Here is a 27,521-nt window from a genome sequence, read left to right as displayed (position 1 = left end):
GCTGTCAGCAGAGAGGAGGTGATCTGGGAAGGCTTCCTGGAGGTGAGGTCTAGGGTTCTAATTAATTGGGGCTTGAGCAGCAGGCAGAAGGAAGAGGCACACAAAGGCGCAGGCTCCCGAAAGAGGAGGGGCTCGGCCGTGGGGAGGCGTTGCAGGGAGGGAGGCTGGAGGCCGCGGGACACAGATGGCGCGCAAGGAGCCGTGTGCTGGGAAGAGGCGTTCGCGTTGGCAGCTTTATGGAATTTCTGTGAATTAAAAACATGTTTCCATAAAAAAAAAACAAAGTAAAGATATTTTCCAAGCAGCTTGTGAATTAACTAACAAATGAGACCAGCTTGTATTTTTTTGTTTCTGATTTAAGCCGCCAAATTCTCTGTCTTTGACAGAAGAAATTTCAATACAGAAGGAGTGTAAAGCAGAGTCAAGCACGGGGTGTGAGGACCGCTTCCAAAGCACATGCCTCCAGACCATGAAAAGAGCAAGGAGGGACACGACAGCGCCACCGTGCCTTCCTGGGTACGTCACGGTGTCAAAAGCCTGCAGCGGCGGGCGTGAGGGCCGCCAGGGTTGGCCCCCAAACATCAAGAGCTGTAACGAATGAACAAACGAACGTCTCACCGCGGCCGCCACCGACCTCTGCGCATCCTCGTGGGGCCTCCGTGCACCCAGTGATAGCTACTGCTCTCACCTCCTAGTTGCACAGTGACGTTTACAATGTCTAAATAGGCATTTTCCCAAGGTTGAGTTGAGGGTGCATTTCGGTATCTCCTGCTTCCTGCTTGAAGGAGACTTCGACGCTGCAGATTAAAATGTCCTTTCTGCCTTTCAAGCAGCGAGACACAGGTGACCAGGGCTGGGGTTCGGTGATCATATTCTCTTCCCGGTGTTGAAACCAAGGAAGAAAATGCCATCAGACGCTGTGTGTCCCTGCAGGGAAACGTCTCCTCCGTTCACTCCCGATGGCTGTTTTGTCTTGCTTTAAACGCGTGCAGGCACACTCGCCACCGGGAACACAACGGAGAGAAGACAGTGGACTCCTTGCTCCCAGGCTGTGAGAGGAAACGACAACGGGTCCGAGTGGGGCCCCCTCCCGGCCACCAGACATCCACCTGGAGGTTGAGGCCCAGTGCTGCTCACGCCGCCCGTGCACAGGACAGAACCACCAGCCCAAGTGTCAGCTCTCCTTTGATTTCTACTGTGAACATTCAGTCACATACAGACCTCGTCATTCTTCACTGGTAAACGTGGATAAAGCAGGATATTCCCCACACGATGTGATAGGTTTATATGATGACGGACAATTTTCCAAGTGCCTTTCTCACACTCTGTTGAATCGAACCACAAAGTCTGATGTACATGAGCTCAGTGAGGCTCACGGCCGGCAAACACTCAAACCCCAGCATCCTTCAGTGAAGAATGTATTCCTACAACATTTCTCACATGACTGTCACGGGCCTGAGACTGTACTGGGGACCGAAGATGATACAGCCTCCTGGAGGTGATCCCGGATGCTGGTCCTTCATTACCCCGGTCGGCACCGCCCCACGTGCTGGTCACTGTCCATATGTGCTGGTCCCTGTCCATATGTGCTGGGCACTCTCCCTTTGCCCTCTCCTGCCCCCTCTGGTCCCTGCTCTCCCCTCGACCTCTGCCCTGTGCCCTGACACTGAGGGAGCCTCTCTCCAGCCTGTGTCCCTTAGTCTCTGGTTCTGGTTGGTTCTGCCAAGGGCTGTACTGTGGCGGTGCGTTCCAGAGCTCTCTCGCTGGCTTGGGGCCCAAAGTCTGGCAGGAGCTGCGTCAACCAGGCCTCCAACTTCTGGGGGTCCCGCCTTCAGCAGCCCCCTCTCTCCAGACCCTGCCCGCAGGCCTAGGATGGTAACAGATTTTCCTGTGCTCTGGGAATGGTTCCTTTCAAAGCCTGCCCAGGGGATGCCACCGCTCCCCAGGACCCACCCGTCCACTGTCACGAAAGAACAAAGACGGCATATGCCCCATGATGTGAGCGTGACTTACATGCTGATGCAATGGGCCAAGATGGGCTCATGGAAACACAAGAGGCCGACTGTGAGAAGCGCCTGAAGAGGGACCAGTGGTTTCCATGGGGACATGGGGGGAGGGGTACAGCCACAGAGTGGTGGGGTCAGGGACCTGCTACCTCGGCAGGTTTGGGGAGGAACCCAACCCAACAGAGGGACAGTGGAACCTGCTAGCGGCCGTGATGTGACGCCAGCCATTCCCGAGGGGGACAGCCCTGGGGCCCCAGGGGGCCGGGAACTGGGTGAAACAATTACGTTTCTGAGAAGTTTGTCAGAATGACTGGTTTTCTGGAGTTTTCGAGCCCTAAGTGTAACCATCCTGAGGAGGCAGGAATCCTGTGAGAGCAGAAGGGGTTGGGGGCTCATTAAGCCTCCTGGTCACCCCAATTCCAGGACCACCCAGACGCCTCCGGTGCCTGGAAAGACGCTTGTTTTGCTGACCTCACGTCTGAGCCTCTTCTCACTGCTTCCCGGTGTCCTGCAGCATCACAGGACAAATGCGTGTCCTCGTTCCTTCACTTGGGGCTTTATTGCGAGTCTGACCCCACCAGGCGCAGGAATAACGCGGTGACGGGGTGCGGAGTCCGGTCCGGGAGACAGATCGTAGGCCATCGAGCAGATCAATGCAGACGGAGGGAGAGCTGGGAGTGAGGGTGTGCGGGGCCGGGGCAGGGACAGGGAGGCAGATCTGGATGGCGGGGCAGGGGGCGGGGGGCACTTCAGACCGCGTGTGGGAGACGGGCCGTCTCGAGCTGACTCTCGCCCTCAGCTCTTGGTCCGAAGTCAGCCTTCGCTTCTGATCCCGTGGAAGTACACGGCCAGGGCTCTGGAAGCCCGAGCCCCTTCGAGGTGCTTGTTGCGGAAACCGGAAAAGGCCCCCTTGGGAAAGGTGGATGTTTTTTCTAAACCACAAACAGAACCCGTTGCACGAACGTCACTGGGAAGCATGGTGTTTGCAGGACGTCTCTCTGTGCGCACGCCGGGGACTCCATCCACTTTACGACCCAGCTTCCACTCTGGGACGCCGGATGCTCAAGACGTGCTGAGCGCCTGGAGCCCTTTCCCGCGAAGCGGTGGGAGGCTCAGAGCCCTGGGCTGGGGGCGCGGACCTCGGCGGGATGGGGCTTGGGAGCAGGGCTGAAATGCTCTGCAAGTGCGGGAACATTCTCGAGGCTCACAGGGACTCTCCCTGCTCCGCCGGCCTTCAGCGTCTCTCCTCTGACGGCTCCCCGGAGTGTCGGGTAGGGACGGGAGCTCTTCCTACGTTAAACACCAAACAAGATGCTGCCTTTGGAACGGCAGACACGGGGGTGTGACCTCTGGTCACCAGCAGGGGCCCTGCGGGCTGGACCACCAGTCAGGCAGAGACAACCAAGAGAGGATGGGGCGGGGAGTGAAGGAGGCCGAGGGAGAGGCCAGGGGCCAGGACGGGAGAAGAGGGGACGGAGCCGGTGTTACGTGCTGCTGGAGTGCGGCCGTGCATGGGGTCGGGCAAGGCCTGCGGCCCCAGCATGTTCCCACGCGCTCCCAGGCAGAGGCAGGTGCCCCCTCCTGTCCTCCCATTAGGGCCAGGCAGGCACCTCTCACCTTCGTGATCCTAGAACCAGGGTAGCACATGACAAGGGGGATATCTGCTCCCTGAGCTAATCTGCTACAAATTACCCGCCCAATTAATGTGACAGTCATTAAAAGTGTGACCTCAGATGCTTTCTCTGCGGATGGAGAAAACACCAAAACAAGCTCTTTCAAAAATAAAACGGATCAGAATTTTCTTTCAATTCTGTCTATTGTCTGCTTTGACCTACTTAAAAACATAAAAAAACTTCCTCTGATGTGAACTATGTATTCTGTACAAACCAAAGGTGAAAATAAGAAGCAACCCTTTTGTTCAGCTCCAAATCTCTCCAGCGTTTGGTGGAAAAAAAAAAGAGCACATGAGCATTTATTTCTCCCTTCTGCTCTTTTAAATCTTATTCCTACAGTAGCATCTACAGACAAATTCTCCCAGGCCCGCTGCCTTCTGGCTGTGAAGGAAAACCTGGGCTGGTGAGGATCCAGAGATGTTTATCTTTCCCCAGAAAGCTGAACGCAATCAGCGCGCGAAGCCCCGTGTCAGCAGGTCCTGGAAGTCCTGGCCCAACAGGACCGAGGCGCCTGGGGAGGAGGCGGAGCTCGTGATGCTCCTGGTCTCGACCCTCCCTCGTCCCCCCCCCCATGATGCAGCTGTCCCCCGGGAAGGATGCTGGGAAAAGGGGAGGATGCGCCGGGCTCCCTTCCAGGAAGAAGTGGGAAGGAGGGGGCCTGGTGGGAACCCCCGTCTGAGGGAGCGCCACACCCGCACATCTCCCTGGGGCCCTGCAGCCGCCCCTGCCTGCGATGTGGCCCCACCTCGGGGCACTGTGGTCCAGGCTGTTCGGAGGCCGCATCACGGGTGGACTTGACAGCGTCCCCTCACGAGGCCCACGCAGCTAGGTCTACGACTGCCACTCTGGGGGGCTTCCGCAGGGAGTGAGGCCCTGGGGGTGTCTGTCGTGGGGGGCTGTGTCCCTCCCCTCTCCTCTCCGCCTTGAGTGACGTCATGTAACACCAGGGGTTGTTCCTCCGAATCACAGCTTTTCAGGGGATCCAGTCACTTGTCGTTTTTCACACGTTATCACATAAGGACGAATGTTGTGACGTCTGGGAAATGGGTTCTGCTGGAGCCACGGCCGGAGGGACCACCCTCCTGCGCCGCCGGGCAAGGTCCTTAGTGACCGTCACACAAGCAGGGAGGGACCACGGGTGGGGGCTGATGGCTGAGGCCCGGCCACCGCCTGACAAACACGAGGGCCCGAGATGTGGCTGCGTGACCCCCTGAGACCCTCCGAGACCCCCCAGTCGGAGCCCGGACTGCAAGGAATGTCAGACAAACGGGTTCCTCACCACACCCCCCCTCAAAAAAATTCATGGGGAGGACACGGCGGGGCAAGAGAGAGCACGACAGAGACAGAGGAGAAAGGGGTGGGTTTTCAGGGACGATCAGCCCGCCCCACGCAGGCCGCGGCCTGGGTGCAGATGCCAGCACGGCGAGAGGGAGAAGCGCGCGCAGACGGCGCCGCAGGCTTGCCCGGCATCGAAACGGTACGGACTTGTGATTCCTCCGTGTCTTAACGGCATCACAGTTACGTTTCAGAAGGAGCTCTTATCTTCCAGTGTGGGTCTTTTAGAGATAAAGACAGAAACACCTGCCTAGGCTGAGCGGGCTTTGTTTCAACATAACCTGGACGGGCAGGTGGCTGACGGGAAAATATCGGCCCTGAATCGATTGTTCCTGAGGCTGGGAGATGAGTGTTTGGGGTTCATTATGTTACACTCTTGCCTCTATATCAGATTAACAGTTTCCATAATTAACAGACGTTTGGTAAGGGGAGGGAGGACAGAAAACGCTTGAGAGGAGGCCCTGAGGGATATGGGGTGCCCCAAGAGGTGTGGTGGGAAAGGCAGTTGTGGACGCAGGGAGCACAGCGGTGGGCCCATCCTGACGTGCTCAGGGGACGCTGCGTTAGAGATTGCCCAGGTCCCAACACGGAGACAAACGGGAGTTTTGCCTCTCTCACTGTGATGAGACCAGGCCCCGGATCTATTTGTCATATTTCTTTAGAGATGTGCAGGTGAACATTTCATATTTCTATATCACTGGCGTTTGCTACCCACAAGCAAAATTTAAGTTTCTCCCATTGCTATAAAAATAATATTTTATCCATCTACCAATTTGCCTCCTTGAATAAATCTGCCTGTAAAAGCTATTTGGTTTGCATCTCCTTTTACAACAGAACCACTGGGTTTTGGACCATGTTCCAGGGCGGCGACTGGACTTGCTAAGTGATTTGCAGCCACCTGACGGCCGAAAAGATGCACAGTTGTTTACCTGTTCCGTTTAACTGACCGCCTGATGACGCAGCCGGCATTTAGCGCCACCGCTCGTTATTCCGCGAGGGTTTCTCCAGCCCGGCGCACAGCCCACAGCAGCGCTGCCAGGCACGTCGAGGGGGCTGTGAGCTGAAACACAGGTCATACGTGCACGGAAGGAAAACTTGAGACTGTCAGCTCTGCTGCCGGCTCTGTCAGCTGCGAGGAGTAATGGCAGAGGCCTCGCGAGAGAGCTGCGTGCCCTCAGCGGCTGGTACGCCGCCCCCCCGCCCGCCCACCTCCCCACCCGGGGGCGGCGTGGTTAGGAGGCCGAGGGGAGAGGAAACGCCCTAAACAGAGACGCCACAGTACCCCACCGCGGCCACCACGGCCTTCCATCTGCTTCTGCCTTCGGTGAATGTGTTTCATCCGCACCCCAGGGGAACGGATGTGGTTTCCATAACCACGCTCCTTGGTGTTTCAAAGGCGTAAAGATGCTACTGTCGGGGAAGGCCCGGGAACTCGCTCAAGCTCATTCCTGGACCGGAACAGCCACTTGCAAATGGGAAAACGTTACCGGGGGCCGAGACACGTTTGTGGCTATGCTAAATCCCACAGCCTCAGAGGTGCCGCAGGACCGGCCCGCCGCACTCAGGGCCACGGTCTGGAGGAAGGACCGGGTCCTCAGGCCCTCCCCGCGGGGCCTGCCGGGAGGGATGGAGCCCCGCCCCTTACCTGCAGGTAGTGGCAGGGCCGCAGTGGCGGCTTCAGCTCCGGGGGCCCCAGCGGCTTGTCCAGGTGCAGGGAGCTCTTGCGGAACGCCTCCTTGGCCTGGCTCACCGTCAGCGTGGACCAGGAGCTGCGCTTCATGTACTTGGCGTCCGGCGTCAGGGCCAGGCCCTCGCAGGCCGAGCACTTGACGTCGTTGTTGCTCTTGGAGGTCCTCAGCGAGAGGTCGGCGAAGGGGCCGGCCAGCGCGTCGGGGTAGCAGCGGGCCACGGGGTCAGCGTGGTGGCGGCTGAGCGCGCTGGAGGCGCGGTAGGTGCTGTCGCTGTCCAGGTTGTCGTCCGAGCTCCACCAGCTGCTCAGCCCCGCGCGGTGCCGGCCCTCGGCCTTGCGCTCCCGGCTCTTACTCCGCTTGCTGTGTTTGCCGTGGTGGCCATGGGCGTGCTCGTCCGCCCGGCCGTCGCCCTTGGTGCCGTTGGCGTGGCCCTTGGACGAGCCCTCCAGGGAGTGGGACTTGGTGAAGAGCTTCTGCACGGAGTGCACCAGGTGCCGGATGCGGCCGGGGCTCTCGCTGCGCGGCTCGGCGGCCGCGGGGGCGCGCTGGTACTGCAGCGTGTGGAAGCCGTCCCTGTGCAGCGGCAGCTGCTTCTCGAACTGGTCCAGCAGGTTGGCCGGGATGCGGTTGATCTTGGCGCCGGCGTGGGCCACGGCGCAGTCGTCCCTGGTGTCGTAGTGGGAGCTGTAGTGCATCCGGGGGAAGGTGCTGCTGGACACGTGGTCGCCCAGCACCACGGGCAGCATCACGCAGTCGGAGTGGATGGAGGTGCGCGGGGAGCAGCGGTGGCGCTCCATCGGGCAGCTCTCGGCCGGGCTGAGCAGGTAGGGCGGCCGCACCTCCGGGCCATGGTGCAGGTGGCCGTGGCCGTGCTCGCAGTCCTCGGGGGGCGTCAGGCCACAGGTGTGGCCGGAGCAGAGCGGCAGCTGGTTCCGACTCCCGGACACGCCTCTCATAGTCCTCGGTGCGGGGGAGTACCTCTCCTCATCGAAGTGCCGGGTAGGGGACCATGAATACTGCTGGTCTGTCGAGAGAACACAGAGGCGCCTGTCAGGCTTGGGGGGACCCGGAGCCAAACCTGCGTGTGGGAGGAGCGACGGGTGTGACACACATCCCTCCACACGCGGACAGTCTGCATCCCGTGGCCGCTCCCGGTCTGGACACTCAAGGGAACAATCACTTTCCTTTAATACCACACGGACTCTGCAAAGCACAAGTATTAACAAGAGGAACTTGAACAGCCCCCGTGTGGTCCTGCCACTACAAACACGTAATGTCTAACACGTTCCTCAGGTCTCCCGGCAGCAAGATTTTGTGGTGTTAAACGAATGAACAACCTGGGGGAAGAAACAAGGGACGCTGCAGCGAGATCTGAGCGCTGTGGTTCCGTTTAAGAGGCCGGAGAAATAACAGCTGCTGTTTCATCAGAGATCCTGCCTGGGGCTGCAGAGCCTCACGCTAAGGTGCTGGTCGTGAATTGCTCGAAGCTGCGTCCCCGCTACGCGGGTGAGCAGCGAGGGGCCCTTCTCCAGGCCACCGTCCGCTCCAACAGGAGGACGAAACCGGGTGTCCTGACTTCCTATTTCAGATTGTAGATTTCAAGCTGTAGGATTCTAATCAGAAAAAAATAGGGAAAAAAATTTTGATTTTGTGAGCTGCGCCAGTACACACAGACCCTCAAACCCCCAGAGCGGACCTCTGCGGCCGCTGGGGTGCGGGGTAGGGAGGCGGCTGAGCTCAGCGGTCGGAACAGGGGCCCCTGGCACGGCGCCCTGGTTCCGGTGAGGGTCCCAGCCCCGCCACCACTAGTGTGGGACTCGAGGTGGGCGTCTGTCTCCTCAGGGGAGGCCCCGCAGGAGGACGCCTCCGTGCTGGGTATGGTCACCGTCGCGACCATTTTCCGCCCTCCTGGGTCGGCATTTACAGAGTCCAGGCTCCGCGGGAGGGGCCCCTCGCACCCCCTGCTTCCTGCTGTCCCCGCGCTTCTGCTTCTGCTGCTTCCAGCGGGTCACCAAGCAGGTGCAGGAAACACAGACTCCCATTACAGCACGTGGTCCGCCAATGCACAGGCTCATACATATGCGTACTATGCACAGGAAATACAGACGATACGGTGTCCGGAACACATAACACAGTGCATAAAATGCACACATGGCATCTAATGTAATATACGCAGGAAATACAGGCTCTGTTAGAACAGAGAGCATGCATTCACAGTGTGTATATACAGTGCATATATCCACATATAAGATGCATATATAGTATATAACGTGTACATAATAGACACAGGAAACAAGAGTCCACGACAGTATATAATACACACATGTAACAGGTACATATAACGCATATATTCATATATAATATGCACACATTATAATATACGCACAGAATAATGCTCTAGTATAGTATATAAGATGCCTGTATAGTACATAATATGAATATAATATACACAGGAAACAGATTCTATGATTGGGTATAATATCACACAGAACATGTGTGTGTAACGCGTATACCCACGTGTAACATGCATGTATAACCCGTGTACAGCCTGTGTATAACATGCACATGCTACGGCACCGGCAGCAGACCCCGGCGGGCAGGCTCCCTGAGGCTACTGGCGCCCCGCCCCGTGCCAGGCCCAGAGCGGGTGCTCGGCGTGGCGTGGCGTGGCGCTGACGGAGCCCTCCCTCTAGGCTCCTGCTGTGGTTCTCCGGAGAAGCATCCCGTGCTTTGTCACATCTACCCGCTGCTCCTTCTCGAGATCCCTCCGCAGCTTCTCTCCACGCTCTGCTCCCTGGGCCGCGGTGCTTTCTCCAGGATTTACTCTCCGGGACGTGGCGTCGGCACCATCCACCTCGGTTCAGACAACGCCTGGGGCCCGCTGCGCGCTGTCCCCGGGCCGAGGGTCCGGACGGGAACGAGAAGGGGACCTTCTCAGCGTGCGAGGGCCTCATCTCCGCAGGAAGGACGCAGTCTGATCCCTGGCCCCGCCTCGGTGTCCAACGCCCCCTCCCCAGGGCCAGGGGCCGCCCACCTGTCCTCCTCCAGCAAGAGCGTCCCCCACTCACGCTTCCCTCACAAACCCTCCTGGGGGATGCTGCCCGCCGCCCCGGGGGGAGGAACGCCAGCACCCACAGAGCCACACGCCCTGACCCCGGAAGTGGCCTCCCGTGGACACCGAGGGCCACCGTGGAAACCGGGAAAGAAAGCTGACAGACTTGAGGCTTCTCCCCGAGGACCACCAGCCCAGGTCTCCTGGTGATCCACGCGAGGGACGCGTGACCGCCTGCCAAGGACATGGGCCCAGTGACGAGCTCAGGTGTGGAAACGGAGCAGGACCCCACTCGGGTACACAGGTACACAGGCAGGTACACAGGCCCCTCCATGTCCCCCGTCTCTTGCTTGCAGAAAAAGGCTTTACTTTCCTAGGCCTTCCCTGAGTCCCAAAGAGCAGACTCAAGCGGTTACTAGTTAGGGAAGTGAGGGAATTGCAGAAACAAAGGAAAAGCAGACAAGCAAGAAACTTCACGAAGCTGAAACAATAGTTCAGCTACAAAACAGAGCCCCGGCTCCTCCTCAAGGGAGGTACCTACCCTCTGGGGCTGGTACCTACATCTCTTGAGGCTGTTCTGCAGAAACTAAGACCCCTGTCCGGGTGGAGGACGGTGACTGCAGGCTGAGAGCCCAGACGGGTCGGAACCAGGAGGTCAAGGATCGAGATCCCAGAGCATCACCCTGTGACCTCACCCCTGGCGCAGCAGAAGAAAGCTGCGGTCCCCGCAGCCCTCACCCTAAAGCCTGGCTTTGAAAGCCTCACTCCCAGGCCAGCCAGCATCGCAGATCAGAGACAAACCCACGTCGTCTCCCATCTTCCTGGTTGTTGCCTCTGGATCAGTGAGACTCTCTCTGCCCGAAACGCTGGCCTTCTGGTCTGTTGGGCCTCACTGTGCGTCTGGCACGTGGACTTCGGCTCCACACCAGGGTGGGTGCAAAAGGTCCCCCTTCCAGGCTCCAGAACAGCCAGACACCTGTCAGGCCAGCTCAGACACGGGGACGTAGGAGAAGGGACCCAGTTTCACGGATGCCTAAGAGTCCCTGGGAGCGACTGACAGCGGGAGAGAAGCGACACCTTCCCCGAGGGTCCCCAGGGGCTGGCAGCAAGGCCGGTGCGGCTCGCACTCGGGCAGGGGCCTCTCCCGCACGTTCAAAGCGAGCGGTCTCCAATTCCCGGCTCCGTGGGCCTGTCAGCTCCCAGTGTGTGGCGCTGCGCGCTCGTGGGGGAGGCGGCCTCATCACAGCGCCGCGGTGCCTGCCGTCTCAACGGCCGAACGACCACCGGAGCACTTCAACGCGTCAGGAAAGGATCGTTTAGATGATATTGTATTTTAATGTAATTAAAAGCAAGTTTTCAAAGGAAATTCGGTATTCGACTGATAAACAGCAAAACGGCACTCTGTAATCTAGACTTCACAGCGGCATACGTTGTCATCCTGTTATCTTTTGCTTTATTTTTCCATTAACATGTAATTTAATACAATTCTAATCTTCCTCCATATTAAGAAGCCAGCCCATCACTGCTCCGCTCACACATCCCATTTCTGCCCGATGTGTAGCCTGCGCGCTAGACGGTGGACGTGGCTCCAGAAAAGGACAGCCTCAAAGAGAAAAGTTTAATGAAAGTGGATTATGCCACATGTTGAGAACATTCTCATTTCCCTTGCACGGGACTGAATTCCCTGACATACATGTGGAAACGTATACATCACCTCTAAAAAATAAAATCAGAACAACACACAGGATAATATCCCTCCGTAAATAACGGTCACACCAAAATATACAATGAGGGCTTGTACTACAGGTTTTTTTAACAAGTCTACGTAACATATAATAAATACCTAGGGGCTGGTAATTTCTCTTTGTGAACGTGAGGTAACAAACACAACATGTGGAAGGCATCTTAGCTTCCTAATTTACAGCTATTCACTGAACGCTTTTGTGTTATTAAGCAAAAGAAAACAGCAATTATCATCATGATTTATTAACCGTCTCCCAAATTCAAACGAGAACGTAAACGCATGTTTTACTGCTGGAGTTCACGAGGCTGTGGGCATACCTGGTCTAAAAAGCACATTCTGTGTGGTGGGAAAAAACCTTCTAAAATACGGCTAATGTGACGGAGCGCTCGCTGTGTGTGTCGGGGAGGCTGCAACACAGGCTTCACCCTCCCGGCAGCCCCCCGGGAGCAGTGCCCGTCCCCACCGCAGGCTGAGGAGGCCAAGACTAGCAGGGCAGGCGGGCAGGGCTGCCGAGGTGGCCCCACACACGCAGACACACACGTGCACACGCACAGGCTCGCGTCCGAGACGCTCCGGAGGCTGGCACCCACCTCCAGGCTGCTGACGGGTGGGGAGGATGAAGCGGCCCCGGTGCCCTTTCTGGCTAAACCAGGCTCGCGGTCCCAACACCGAACACAGCCTGAGCCACCCAGGCTGGACACACACTGCAGCAACGGGCCCAGGCCCATCCAGGAGCAGGCCCCCCAACTCTCGCAGCGACAGGCATGGCCGGGCCTCCCCCAGGCTGCCGCAGGCGCTTGGAGGTCTTCCCCCGAGGAAAGAAGCTTAATCTCCCTCTGCCGGAAGCTCACTTACACCCAAACTGCCTGCATTTCCCTCTGACTTCATCCCCCACCGGGGGAGGGACAGACCGTCCACTGTGTCCTCGCTCCTGTCCTCACTGGAGAAGGAAAACCCTGTTGGAGGAGGAAGGCCACTGCACTACACGGAAAATAACCCGAGCAAGACAAAAGGAAAGAGCAAAAGCATTATCCAGTGGACCGTGGTGTTGCTTGCGAAACGAAGAAGGATATCTTTTCCCCAAACTAGTGGAACTTACCGATGTGTCCTCAGAAATCCTGTCTGGGTCTTGTGTCCCCCCGTTGGCCCCTGGAATCTCCTGGCTCCCTTTCCCTGCTGCCTCGTCCCCTCTCCACGCCTGCATCTTCCCCGCTGCCCCCTGCAGCGTCGGCTCAGCCCGCCTTCCCTCACGAGTCCTGAGGAGCTGCAGGCCACCTGGCCATCTCGCCAGGACCTTGCAACGCAGCGCAGGTCAGGGAACTCAGCGTGAGAGAGCCGAGTGGACCTTCCCGTATTTACCATGTGAAGGGCCGACCACGCCAAAAGGAGCCTGTCTGAAGCTCCTTTTAAAAAGTTTCCTCAAACAGAAAAGTGCAAGATCTGTATCCTGACAACTACAAAATATTGTTGAAAGAAACTAGCGATGCTCTAAACAAACAGAAAGATATACTCGAAAAAGAATACATAATGGAATCACTGCTGTACAGCAGAAATTAACACAACATTATAAACCAACTCTACTTCAATAAAAAACAAAGGTATCCCATATTCATAAGTTGGAAGAATTAATACGGTTAACATGGGAATATTCCGCCAACTGACCTACAGACCCAACATAATCCTCATCAAAATTCCATCCGGCTTCTTTGTCAGATTCAGAACCTGATCTTCAGATTCATGTGGACAGAAAATGAAAACTACATTTAAAGCAGGAGGAAGGAAATAATAAAGCTCAGAGTGGGGGGTAAATGAATGGGAAACAGTATGAGAACCAGGGAGATCAAAAGTTGGGTCTTCACAAAGATCAATAAAATTCACAACACTTTAGATGGACTGAAAAGAAAAAAAACACTCAAATTTCTAATATCAGAAAGTGGTGGATTACTACTATAAAGAAGGATTAGAAGCGAAATTATATAACCTAGATGAAACGGACAAACTCATAGAAACGCACAAATTACTTTGAGAAGGAACAGAAAATCTTGATAGAACTATAAGACAGAACTATTGGGTGGGCCAAAAGTTTGTTTGGGTTTTTTGTGGGATCCCAAATTTGCAGGATACAAGATCAAAACACAAAAATCAGTTGTTTTTCTACATATGAGCAATGGACAATTTCCAAAAAGGAAACTGGGAAAGCTATTCCATTTACAATAACATCTAAAAGAATAAAATACCTATGTCTACATTTAACCAAGGAGGTGAAAGTTCTGTACACTGAACATGAGGAAGCAATGCTGAAAGAAATGAAAAAAGACCTGAAGTAATGGAAAGACATCCTGTATTCATGGATTGGAAGCCTTAATATTTTTAAGATTTCAATACTATCAAAAGTGACCTACAGATTCAACACAGTCTCTGAAAATTCCAGCTGGCACTTTTGCAAAAGTGAAAGAACCAATCCTTAAATTCAATGGATACCAAATAGCTAAAAGCATCCTGCAAAAGAAGAACAAAGTTGGGGGACTCACACTTCCCAAATCCAAAACTTGCTAAAATGCTACAGCAATCAAAACAGTGTGACTCTGGCATAAGGACAGACATACAGACCAATGGAATAGAATTGCGAGTCCAGAAATTAACCTCTACATCTACGGCCAATTCATTTCTGGTACAGGCGCCAAGACTGTTTAGGGAAAGAAAAGTCTTTTCTATAAAAAGTGCTGGGAAACCAGATTTCCAACTGCAAAAGAATGACGTTGTACCCCTCCCTCACACTATATGCAAAAATGAACACAAAATAGATCAAAGACCTAAAGAAAGGGAGAAGAGTATAAAATTCTTAGAAGAAAACGTATATGTACTTCTTGGTGAATGTAGATTAGACAATGGTTTCTTAGATATGTCGTCAAAAGCACAGGAAAAAAAGAGAAAATTAGGTAAAATGGACTCCCTAAAATGGAAAACTTTTCAGCTTTAAAAGACACCACCAAGAAAGTGAAAATACAACCCAGAGAAAGGGAAAAACATTTTGCAAATGACACCGCCGGTAAGGAAATTGTATCTAGAGTATATAAAGATCCCTTACAACTCAATTATAAAAGACAAACAATTCAAATAAAATGGGCAAACAGCTAAACACACATTTCTCCAAAGAAGATATACAAAAGGCCAATACGTACATGAAAAGATGCTCAACCATCACCAGCCATCAGGGAAATGTAATTGAAACCACAATGGGGTACCACTCCATACCACTAGGATGTCCAAATAAGAGACAAAGTAACCAGTGCTGACCAGGATACAGAAGAAATGGAACCTGGTTCCCTGCTGGGGGGATGTAAGATGGTGCAGTTGCTTTGCAAAGTTCTTCAAAAGGTTAAACACAGAGTAACCATGTGACCCAGGAATTCAAATCCGAGGTGGTACATGCCCCAGAGAAATGAAAGCAGAGGTCCCCACAGAAACTTGTATGTGAACGTTCACACAGAAGGACACCAGTATTATTCAACATAGTTTTGGAAGTTTTAGCCACAGCAATCAGGGAAGAAAATGAAATAAAAGGAATCCACATTGGAAAAGAAGAAGTAAAATTGTCACTCTTTGCAGATGACGTGATATTATATATAGAAAACCCTAAAGACTCTACCAGAAAACTGCTAGCACTCATCAGAGTTTAGTAAAGTAGCAGGATACAAAATTAATGTGCAGAAATCTCTTGCATTCCTATACACGAACAACGGAAGAGCAGAAAGAGAAATTAAGGGAACTCTCCCAATTCACCAATGCAACAAAAAGAATAAAATATCTAGGAATAAACCTGCCTAAGGAGGCAAAAGATCTGTATGCAGAAAGAAATCAAAGACGGCACAAACAGATGGAGGGACATACCATGTTCCTGGATTGGAAGAATCAATACAGTGAAAATGACTGTACTACCCAAAGCAATTTACAGATTCAATGCAATCCCGATCAAATTACCAATGGCATTTTTCACAGAACTAGAGCAAGAAATCTTATGACTTGTATGGAAACGCAAAAGACCCCAAATAGCCAAAGCAATCTTGAGAAGGAAAAATGGAGTTGGAATCAGGCTTCCTGACTTCAAACTATACTACAAGGCCATAGTGATCAAGACAGTATGGTACTGGCACAAAAACAGAAAGGAAGATCAATGGAATAGAATAGAGAACTCAGAGGTAAACCCAAGCACATATGGGCACTTTATCTTTGACAAAGGGGGCATGAATATACAATGGAAAAAAGACAGCCTCTTCAATAAGTGGTGCTGGGAAAATTGGACAGCTCCATGTAAAAGAATGAAATCAGAACACTTCCAAACACCATACACAAAAATAAACTCCAAATGGATTAAAGACCTAAACGTAAGGCCAGACACTATAAAATTCCTAGAGGAAAACATAGGCAGAACACTCTATGACATCCATCAAAGCAAGATCCTTTTTGACCCACTTCCTAGAATCATGGAAATAAAATCAAGAATAAACAAATGAGACCTAATGAATCTTAAAAGCTTTTGCACAGCAAAAGAAACCATAAACAAGACTAGAAGGCAACCCTCAGAATGGGAAAAAATAGTTGGTTACGAAACAACGGACAAAGGATTAACCTCCAAAATACACAAGCAGCTCATGCAGCTTCATACCAAAAAAGCAAGTAACCCAATCCACAAATGGGTGGAAGACCTAAATAGACATTTCTCCAAAGAAGACATACAGATGGCCAACAAACACATGAAAAGATGCTCAGCATCACTAATTATCAGAGAAATGCAAGTCAAAGCCACAATGAGGTATCACCTCACACCGGTCAGAATGGCCATCATCACAAAATCTGGAAACAACAAATGTTGGAGAGGGTGTGGAGAAAAGGGAACTCTCCTGCACTGTTGGTGGGACTGTAAGTTGGTACAGCCACTGTGGAAAACAGTTTGGAGATTCCTTAAAAAACTACAAATAGAACTACCATATGATCCAGGAATCCCACTGCTGGGCATATACCCAGAGAAAACCATAATCCCAAAATAAACATGTGCCATAATGTTTATTGCAGCACTGTTTACAAAAGCCAGGACATGGAAGCAACTGAAATGCCCATCAACAAATGAATGGATAAAGATGTGGCACATATATACAATGGAATATTACTCAGTTATAAAAAGGAATGAGATGGAGCTATATGTTATGAGGTGGGTATAGACCTAGAGTCTGTCATACAGAGAGAAGTAAGCCAGAAAGAGAAAGACAAATATTGTATGCTAACTCACATATACGGAATCTAAAAATGGTACTGATGAACTCAGTGACAAGACAAGAACAAGGACGTAGATGCAGAGAATGGACTGGAGAACTCGAGGTTTGGGGGTGCGGGGGGTGAAGGGGAAGCTGAGACGAGGAGAGAGAGTAGCATAGACATATATATACTACCAACTGTAAAAGAGATAGCCAGTGGGAAGTTGTTGTATAACAAAGGGAGTTCAACTCAAGGATGGATGATGCCTTACAGGAGTGGGACGGGGAGGGTGGGGAGGAGTCGAGGGAGGGAGGGCATACGGGAATATGTGTATAAATACAGATGATTGAACTTGGTGTACCTCAAAAATAAATAAATAAATAAATTTTTAAAAAAAGGGAAACTACCCAAATGCCCATCAATGGATGCCCAAAGTTGTTTAGTCCATCCAAATGGAATATTATTCCTCAATAAAAACCAATTAGGTATGGAGACATGCTACAGCGTGGATGGACCTTCAAAATGTTATGCTAGAGACTTTCCTGGTGGCACAGTGGTTATGAACGCGCCCGCCAATGCAGGGGACACGGGTTCCATCCCTGGTCTGGGAAGATCCCACATGCCATGGAGCAATGAAGCCCGTGCATGACAACTACTGAGCCTGCTCTAGAGCCCGAGAGCCACAACTACTGAGCCCGTGAACCACAACTACTGAAGCCTGTGCACCTAGAGCCCATGCTCTGCAATAAGAGAAGTCACCGCACTGAGAAGCCCACGCACATAACAGAGCAGCCCCTGCTCGCCGCAACTAGAGAAAGCCTGCACATAGCAACGAAGACCCAATAAAGCCAATAAATAAATAAATAAACTTATAAAAACCAAAAAAACCACCTCATGCTAGTGAAAGAAGGAGTCACAAGGTTGCTCACATCTCACGATTCCACGTGTATGAAGTGTGCAGAAGAGGCAAATGCATAAAGAGGGAACTGACGTGGGCTGTCAGGGGCTGGGGCTGGGGCGGGGGGACCGCTACGGTCCTGGGTGATGGAAATGTCCTGAAGTGACTGCAGTGGTGGTCGCACTTATCTGTAAACATCAAAAAACCCCGAGTTGTACATTTTAACGGTGAATTGTATGTTAGGTGAATTACGTCCCCACAAACCTCTTATAAATGAATACATGTATACGACGGAAGAAGACATAAAACCACAAAATTGAATATATACAAAGTTCACTTTTAAAAATTTTCCTTGTATGTTCAGAACTCAGTGAAAGACCTGCTTAGTAGCATCTAGGAAAGCAAAGTGTGTGCTCGTTTGCTCGTTCCTGCAGCAGGACAGGCATGACGGAAGCTGAGGCCCCAGTGGTCTGACTGCCACACAGCTCAGGGCCCATCTGGGGTCCACAGACAGTCACGTGCCCCCTTTGCTCCTTCTTTCTCACCGAAAGTTCTCGGATCAAGATTTCGAATTTGCATGAATATTTCATCGGTATATTTTGCATGTTTCTGTCACTCACACTTCACATTCTCATAAAATGAGATGAGGTGTAGATTAGTGAAGAAATTAACGTTAAGTGGTTCGATGACATTAGTTCAAGTGACAGTGCTGAGAGCTGTTTAACCGCCTGTCGGACCGTGGCTGGGGAAGCATGAACGCGCTCCGCCACGCTGGGCACGGGGTCCAGGGTCTGTCGAGCAGGGCCAGAGCTTTCCTGACTCCTGTTACCCAAGGCCTGGCCCTGTGACAGCTCACACACATCTTCAATTTCCTTCCCATGTGTGGTTTGCCTTTATTTTTAGGCAAAACAAATAGTTCAAAGGCCTTCAAACCCGGGCTGTGCCCCAGCATCACCCGGGAAGCATCTCAAGGCTGGTCCCTGGGCACTCCCCGCGGTGTGGCGGGACTCGCTTCTGGGGCCGTGGCAGCTCCCCGACCCGTGAACGTCGGAGGCTGCCCTTGGCTTCGCACCGGGCGCTGTGGTCACCTGTCAAGGCTTCACCTGCGGCTTTGTGTCCCCGTCTAGCATCTCTCATCTCTGAGTCACTGCGTACTTGGGGGTCCCTTGAAAGACTGTCACGTCCCCATCACGGCTGGTAACTGAATGAGCGTGTAAACGAGGGAAGCTAGTGCAGAGGATCTGTGCCTGGGGCGTCCCCAGGGGCAGGACCGCCGGAAGGTCTCCAAGGTTCTCAGCCAACACTCAGGCCCTCTGCAGCCTCTCTGCGGGAGCTGCTGGAATCACAGGACCACCTCCCAGCAGCTGGAGCTCTTTTGAAGGGAAGATTCTGTAAGAAGCACTCGCCGCTTCCAAACTATGAAGCACTGGGTGCAGTTCTGTTGACGCGGCTCTGCTGCTGAGCTTTTCTGGCCCTTCTCTCCACTTGTTCTTTAATTCTTTTTTAAAATTCTGCTTTCATAAAATCACAGCCCCCAAGGGACAAAACGCTCAAAGCTTGTGTGCTTTCAACCCATTTTCAGAGGCACAGCTGTGTTACCCTGGGGCACGAACCTGCCACGGTGCTCACTGCTGAGGGCCGTCGGGGCGGCAGGGTCGCGGCCTGCGGGACTCAGGACCCTCCCCTGTGTTACAGTGTCAGCTCCCTGGGTCCCAGGTACTGTCCGCGGAGGCGAAGTCCTCAGCGGCTCCCCGACCTCGGCCAGGCCGGGCCGGGAGGAGGGGCATCTGGGCCGAGACCCAAGCATTTTTCTTTCTCTCATTGGGTCACAGACGCCTGGACGGGGCAGTCGCGGGGCAGAGGCTGAGGCCGGGCGTCCACGGTGAGAGGGGAGAGCCTGTCTCCACCCTCCTCCCGTGCCGACTGCAGGTTTGGCTGTCCGCCACCTGCATGTCCCAGAACCTGCCTGGATACCGCGGGGACAGGTGGCAGGTGAGACCCTGCGGAACCAGGGGCGGGCCAGCCTGCGAGGGGGGCGGGACGTGTGGACAACCAACCGGCGGGGGGGACAGGGTGTGGGGGTCTCTCCCCTCTCACCAGGGCCGCGGGGTCTGGGTGGGGGCTTGCGGGGCTGGGGAGGGGTGGCGGGCGGCAGGATGCGCGCGCAGGGTGGAACCTGTGGGCAGAGCAGCTCACGGCTGCAGGGCCTGGGCGGCTCCCCGGAGCCGGGAGGCGGCCGTGGAACCAGGACTGGAGAGCAGCGGGGCGCGGGAGGCGCCGCATGCAGGCCCCTCCACGTCCCAGCCCGGGGACGCGGCAGGCAGTGCCCCACCCCCACGTGCCCCTTCCACAGGTGGGGCCCTGACCCCCAGAGTTCGGAGAGGGGGCCCTGACCTGCAGGACTGGTGTCCTCGGGGGAAGACGAGAGCACACAGCGAGCGACCCCAGCACCCTGCCCTCTGCACTCCCAGCCTCCAGGGCGTGGGGAACAGACGCCTGTGGTTTAAGGCGCCGCTCGTGGAGGGACAGCTGGGGCGTGGGCGGAAAACGCCACACACGTGGGCGCCGTGACCCTCAGCACAGTCCTGGGCAGCTCTCGGCGCCGAGCTGTCCCTGGAGGGACGCGAGCCCTGAGGCCTCCGGGCCCGCCTGTGACCCAGGCTCCTGTGGGCGTGACGGCCGCCTGCCCCCGCCAGGCTCCCCAGCACGGTCCCTCGTGCCGAGTCGCGGTCACTCCTGTCACCACAAAGGTGTCCCCCTCTCAGGAGCCTGGGGGGAGGGGTGGGAACCAACCCGACGCGTCCACAAGTCCACCCCTGGCGCCGGGCCGGGGCCCTGGGAACACGAGCTGTTCCAGCTTCTCCAGATCCCTGCGGGCACGGATGCTGTTCGCTACCACAACAAACAAAGCCCGCGAGTGCGTGTGGGACCAGATCCAGGGAGGCCGAGAGGCAAGATGAGGTGCCCCTTCCCGGACAGGAGGGCGTGCGCGGAGCCGGGCGAGCTGGCCGGGCTGCTTGGGCCTTTTGGAGGTTCCCGGGCAAGTGCGTGGACTCCGCCTCAGACGGTCTGAATCATGAGGGTAAAACCCGGCTCCTGGAGAAGGGGCCACGGCATCTGGCAGGACCTCAGCAGACGAGGCAGCGCAAGCCACGCGGGGAGCAGGAGGGTCAGGGCACCGCCATCCCCCTGGCCCCTGCGCGGCGAGGGCCGCCCAGGAAGGGCTTTCCTCTCCTTACAAAGAGCTCTATCGTACTGCACGTGGGGCTTGAAACAGAGCAGCAAAGGGATCGGAGTGAACCTAATAGGCTTTTCATTTCCTCTCCTTTCAACTCTGGTCGGGTTTCCAGGGAATTTCAGATCCGTGCAGAGAGCGTATCTGGCGGTGAGATGAAGGCACAGCCTTTTTGAGGCACAACACAGTCGGGGGAGGAAGAAGGTACTGCAGACAAAGTAGGTTCTGAACATACCATAAGGTCTTTCGTTAGCGGAGAAGTGTGTTTTGGGTGGATTTAGACGGAGGTAAAAAGAGGACAGGATTCAGCGTGGATGGCAGGGAAACCAGGAAGGAAAGGAAGAAGTGGGGAGAGGGGAGGAGGGGCAGGAGGGTCCCGGCCGAGGGATGCTGGCGCTCTGTCAGGAGCCTGGGGGGCTGCACCACCCACGCCACGCGGGTCCTCGCTCTCCGCAGGGACCCACCTCGGCCGGAGTCCACGACGCCCCGGAGTCCCCCCTGAGGCCAGCAGCTCTTCCCTCACCGGTCCCTGCGGCCACTGCAGTGCTTCTACCTGCACGACCCTCCTCGCTTCCTGGACCCCACCCGGCCTCGCAGACACACTGCAAGGGCTTTCTCCCCCTGCAGGTGTTTCCCTAAACGCCCCACCTAAACCCGCTCATCTCTCCTGTGAACGTAAACGGAGGGTCTCCGCTGTGACACTTACATGGTCACTCACGCGCTCTCCCACCCCCCAGCCCCACCCCCAGCACGCACTGGGCACCAGCTCACGGGCAGGTGCTGGGACCGTCCCTGCTCTGAGGCAGCGAGGTCGGGATCGCTCGTTCCAGTGGGGAAACAGGAGCCTCCGTGACAGAGAGAGGCGTGTGCAGCCAGCGGGGAGTCGGGGTGGGAGGGACCCGGGCCGGCGAAGGAGGGTCGGGGGTCTGAGCCGTCATCCACAGCTGACGTGCGGGAAAACCACTGCTCTAAGAAAGTGACTTCCCAGTGTGGAACAGCTCATGAGCCCAAGTGTGGCTGGAGCCCCACTGCCCTGGCTTCCGCTCTCCTCCTTCAGCCCGGCCGCAGTTTTATCCGGACGCTCACTGGCCCCTTGCCTGCTCCCGGTGCTGGGGACCTTGCCCTGCTTCACCCTGAGCCACTGAGCTCACGCACACAACAGGCTCAACTCCGTAGGGGACGAATGGGCACTGAAGCTGCCCACGTGTCACGACTGTCGCATCCGGCAGGGACATCGCCTTCTCGGGTCTAGACGTGCGGACGGCACCCGTGTGGTCTACAGCCTGGTTCTCTTCTGGCTTCTCCACCTCCCGGAGGAACGGCTTGCTCCTAGTCAAGCCCCATCCACTCACAGTCTAAGCCCAGAGCCCCGGGGACGGGGACAGAGCCGGCGTGCGCTGCCACCAACAGTGTGCAGGCGTCTGGACCGTGGGCGCTCCGGCGCGGTGCATCCAGTGGGGCTGCCCGAGACCCAGCAGCACCTCCCCCTGCTGCCCCACGGCCGCCTCGTCCAGGCGGATGAAAACGGCCGTCTGTACAGTCGCATCAAGGATTAGTGCAACTCCAATTCACTAGTTTTAGGAAATCCAAAACCAAATTCTTCCAACTATGCACATCTGGACAAGAGTTCAATGTGCTGCCCCAAGGCATGCCTGCCCGACAGCGCGTGACCTGCCCACACGTCACACAGCCTTCCATAAACCCTCCTTCCCGGCCACCCTTCAGGAGACAAGGGCTTGAGGGAGGTTTCTGACCCTCCGAGGCCTGAGGCCAAGCCAGCACCGTCCACGTGCGCTGTGATGGAGGTGACAAACCACACCCTCTTTCTCAGGGACCTGACACGCGGACCCGGGGAGGGAGAGCTCGTGAGCGCCACAGCAGTAGAGCAGGGACACCTCAGCGGCGTGTGGGGGGCCCGCGTCCGAGGGCACGGTGCCCCACCCGCACTGCTGCTCCACCTGGAAGGAAGCTCTGTCCTCTGCAAGCAGCAGCCGGGCACGCGCTGGCAGGGTCCTGTCTCCCTGGACCTCTGTGACCTCTGCAGCAAACTGTCCTCCTGAAGGTGGCCCCAGGCATCTGCTCCCTGCCACCAGAGAACGCTTCACAAAGGGACACCTGGGGGACGGAAACTGTGCCTCCGGCAAGTGGAAGCCAACGGCCAACCTGCGAACCAAACCGACCGAAAGGAGGATTTCACCCACTCAGATCACAATCCCAGCTAAGAGTCAGGATTTTATGAACCCTTATGATTTGTCGCATTGTGTACTCCCCCCCCGGTGATTCCACGTGGCTCTTTGATCGGCAATTTGAATCACTCCTTTGCAAGATATGCAGGTAGCTTTCTCTTACCCCCACTGACTGCACATATATCAAAGCTCTGCTTTAAGAGAAAAATTGCACCTAGGTGTCTTCTGAAGCGACACTGTCAACACGAGGAGTTTTGTGACTCTGAACTCAGGTGCTGAACTCTTCGGCGACTGTTCAGAATTTCATTACGTTTCTGATGAAGCATTTCTGGTGAGCACTTCGGCAACTTAATTGTACTTAATTACCAAATGACATTATTTATGGGCTAAATAAATAGCTTTTAAACAGATCTTTATTCTGCACTCAAAAACAATGGCTTCCAAAGCACAAAAGAAAATTGCTATCAGTCGTAAACCAAACCCATGACTCATGAGGCCAAAAGTCATTTTTGACTCTTTATTTGAGAATACGCCTTGTCAAATGCATGTGTAGCTTCACACAGGTAATTATAATTGTTTTCCAAGTGCCTTTCTCTTTGAATTCCTTTGATACAAATCAGTCTCCTTAATTTAAATCAATCTCCCTCTACTTTTACATAGTTTTTGATGATTACCTTATATTTCTGCCTTGACAAAAATTTATAACCTGTCAGAAATGTCTGTTGTCAATTCCCAGAGTACATATCAGAATCCAGCAAGGGAATGCATGTTTTAAAATATTTAATTTTTGACAATTGTTTCATAAGCAATTTTGAAATCGGAATTCATAGTAAATTTTAAGGTAGTGTCGACGACTACCTTAAATGTCTCCATTTATAAACTTGAAGTTTTATGAAAATTAAATTCATCGTAAGATTTTAGGTGATGGAAACTCACAGTACTATCCCTGGCGTAAACATTTTAATTTAAAATTCGCGTTCTCCCGCGGGAAGTAGTCAAGACAGGATTCATTTATCTCCAAGGGTGCCCGGCAGTTTCCAGGGGCGGAGTGTTCTTTCGCTAAATTACATGACGGGGAGGCACCACGGCTGTGGGTTTACGCCCCAGCTCGTCTCCCCAGTATCAGTGGCTACAACCAGAGAGTCACCAATAGGAAACGTTGCCTTGGGGAGAGCGTCTCCCTGGAGCACGCGTCCATCAGTCCTGCGCACCGGGAGGCATCGGAACTCGCCTGGAAGCAGCGAACCGGCGAGAAGAGGAGGAAGACGCACAGGGACAGGTGGGCGGGGCCTGAACACAGGGGACCCCTCGGCAGGTGTGGTGCTGAGGCTCCGTCCCGTGCGACTGTGCTTCCCTCCTACAAAGACGCGTTCTCAAAACCTTTGAATAGAACTGCACCTTTTTCTACTTCAAGTCAGAGACAGAGGTGTGTCTACAAACCAGCTACTCCTTTCTACGCATTTAAAAAATTAAAAAAAACTGAAGTCAAAATATTTCTGCACATTTCTATGAAGCAAACAAGTATATTAATGATTAAAACAAGCTGTAGTGGCCAGAAAGTGGGTGAGGGTGTCTACAGTTACTGCGATCTTCTGGGAAATAGATGAGGCAAAATCTTAGAAGCTGTAAGAATATTTACACCCCGCAGCCAGGGAAGCAGACGCACGGCGTTCTGCAGGAGGAGCGACCCCAGGTGACGAAGCCACCTCTGCTTGGGGTGTTTCCCGCGACCTTAGAGAACCGACCTCCCGTCTGCTTGTTGGTTTACACGCTGACACGTTCCAGAGAGGATCTCATTTGATATCACAAACACTAACGAGAAAGTGAAGTACATTTTAAGAATTTAAATGTGAAGCAAGAGAAATGAGGGTGGGAACAGTGATGGGGCCAGGAGTGGGACTTCTGCCCACTGGGACCTCCTGCCTTAGCTACAGCTTGATTTGCAGAGAGAAACACACAATTCGGTTACCTGTATGCTAGAGACACAAGAGTCGGTCAGAAAAATGCAATTTCAGTCACAAGAGAACACCCTCTTCCGCGTCCCCTTAGAGAACACACATTTCCAGCTTCACTGGCGCATAACTGACACGTAACACCATGCACGTCTGAGGGGTGCAGGGTGACGACTGGACACACGTGCGTGTCGGGAAGCGTTCACCACACGGAGCTGAGTGAGCACATCTTCCCCCACGTCTATAACCACCACGGTTGTTGTCCTTACGGTGGGGACAACTCCAAGTGCACAGTCCAGTGAGGCGGATGGCAGTCGCCACGCTGTGCGTTACGTCCCCCGAACGTGGTCATCTTATAACTGAGAGCTGATAACTGACAAACGTCTCCCCACTTCTCAGAGGATATTAAAATATAACAATTCTTAGAGAATATTAACATACTAAAAAAGGAAAGAAATAGCCCTAAGCCCAACATCCTCAACGTTTAAAGAAATCGCGAAGATAAGAAAAGTATTTCCTTGAAAAAAACTAGCAGATAAAATGAAAATAATTTCACAGATACAAAATACAAATTACTAGCAAAAAACTGTAACCTCATTGACAATGAAAGGCCACCAAACCACATGAATAAAATATCCTTTGGAAGCATAGATGCATTTACCAGGCTGTGGCACCTGGAGCTTTGTCCTCGATAAATAACAGAACCAGGGCAGAAGGACAGTCTCATCTCACGGTCACCTTTTGTGAAATTGGTCCCAAGTCAAGAACACGAGTACACACACACACACACACACACACACACACACACAGCTCTCTAGTCATCTCAGTGTTGAAAGGGTTGCCGTACTTAATTTTAATTAACTGCCGCACTTTTTTTGCAGGGGGAAGGGAATTTAAGTTACTTCTAAAGATAAAGTTTAAGAAGGTAAAAAAAAAATCTTTCAGCATACTGAGGGCAAAGCAAGGTAATAGAACACTTTTGGGGGGGATTTGTGGTTTCTCAACATTTGTTAGACACAAAAGAAATTTCAAGTTGAAGAGTGTTAGAAAACAAATAGAATTGTTGTACCTAACCAATTATATTTGGGGTCCAAAGATGCTCTTCAAAGTGGGACTCTTCTCCTGAGTTCCGCATGGACCGGATCCCCCGTTCTCTAGGCTCGCATGTGAGACAATTCCCCCTGCCCCGAGCCCTCACGTGCCCCTTCCCAGAGGGGACGCTGTGTCCACTATCGTTGAGACCATGGTCACAACAACCTTTACGAGGGGTGGGCCATTCTCGGACATGTTTGCGGTCTGTTTAAGGTGCGATTATTTGCCACGTTTTTCACGTTGTACAAGATCAGCTTCTGTTATTTTCAGCTGCTCATCACACCAGAACTGAGTTGCAGCAGCCCCAGTTCTCGGTGACGCGCGCTCTTTGGGTAGTGAATATTTTTGGAATTAGTACTTTTTATAAATGTTAATTTACCTCAGCGTTAGAGGAACACTCTGGTCTCTAAACTGTCACCTTCCTTCCAAAACCCGCGGTCCATCTCACTGACCACCGTTGAGACTACAGATGGAGGAAACGATACAAATTTCCTAATATCATAATTTGACCACAACCAGGGATGTGACGTCACGTGAACATCTGAAGAAATACTGGACGAGAATAAGGAAGGAGATGGGATTAAGTACACGGATGGGCCTAGAGAAGATCCCACTAAGCGAAGCAGGCCAGACAGAGAAAGACAAACGCCACACGCCACCGCCTACGGGCGGAATCCAAGACACGGCACAGACGAACGTATCTACGAAACAGAAACAGGCTCACAGGCCTAGAGAACAGACTGGTGGGTGCCAAGCAGGGGCGGGGAGCGAAGGAGCGGGAGTCTGGGGTGAGTAGAGGCAAAGCAGTGCACACAGGACGGGTACACAACACGGTGCTGCTGTCGAGCACAGGGAAGTGCGTTCAATATCCCGGGACAGACCATGACGGAGAATACGGAAAAGAGTGTACTATATATACACACACACACACACACACACACACCTGAGTCACTTCATACACACACACACACACACACACACACACACACACAACTGAGTCACTTTATATATATACACACACACACACACCTGAGTCACTTCATACACACACACACACACCTGAGTCACTTCATACACACACACATATATAACTGAGTCACTTTATATATACACACACACACACACACCTGAGTCACTTCATACACACACACATATATAACTGAGTCACTTTATATATATACACACACACACATAACTGAGTCACTTTATACACACACACATATATAATTGAGTCACTTTATATATATACACACACACAAACTGAGTCACTTTATACACACACACATATAACTGAGTCACTTTATATATATACACACACACACACAAAACTGAGTCACTTTATATATATACACAAACACACAGCTGAGTCACTTTATATATACACACACACACACACAGCTGAGT

General features: G+C 53.2%; 1 protein-coding gene across 1 annotated transcript in view; it reads right to left on the bottom strand.

Moving 5' to 3' along the window:
- Positions 1 to 27,521, bottom strand: part of DLGAP2 (DLG associated protein 2) — a 520,454-nt gene that overhangs the window by 80,972 nt on the left and 411,961 nt on the right. The window contains exon 4 of the mRNA XM_057696969.1: positions 6,660 to 7,729. Coding sequence (XP_057552952.1) covers positions 6,660 to 7,661 — 1,002 coding nt within the window. The 5' untranslated portion in view covers positions 7,662 to 7,729. The remainder of the gene's footprint in view (positions 1 to 6,659; positions 7,730 to 27,521) is intronic.

Source organism: Hippopotamus amphibius, chromosome 10, assembly GCF_030028045.1.
Source record: "Hippopotamus amphibius kiboko isolate mHipAmp2 chromosome 10, mHipAmp2.hap2, whole genome shotgun sequence".
NCBI classification, from domain to species: domain Eukaryota; kingdom Metazoa; phylum Chordata; class Mammalia; order Artiodactyla; family Hippopotamidae; genus Hippopotamus; species Hippopotamus amphibius.
This window is presented reverse-complemented; position numbering and strand designations above follow the sequence as displayed.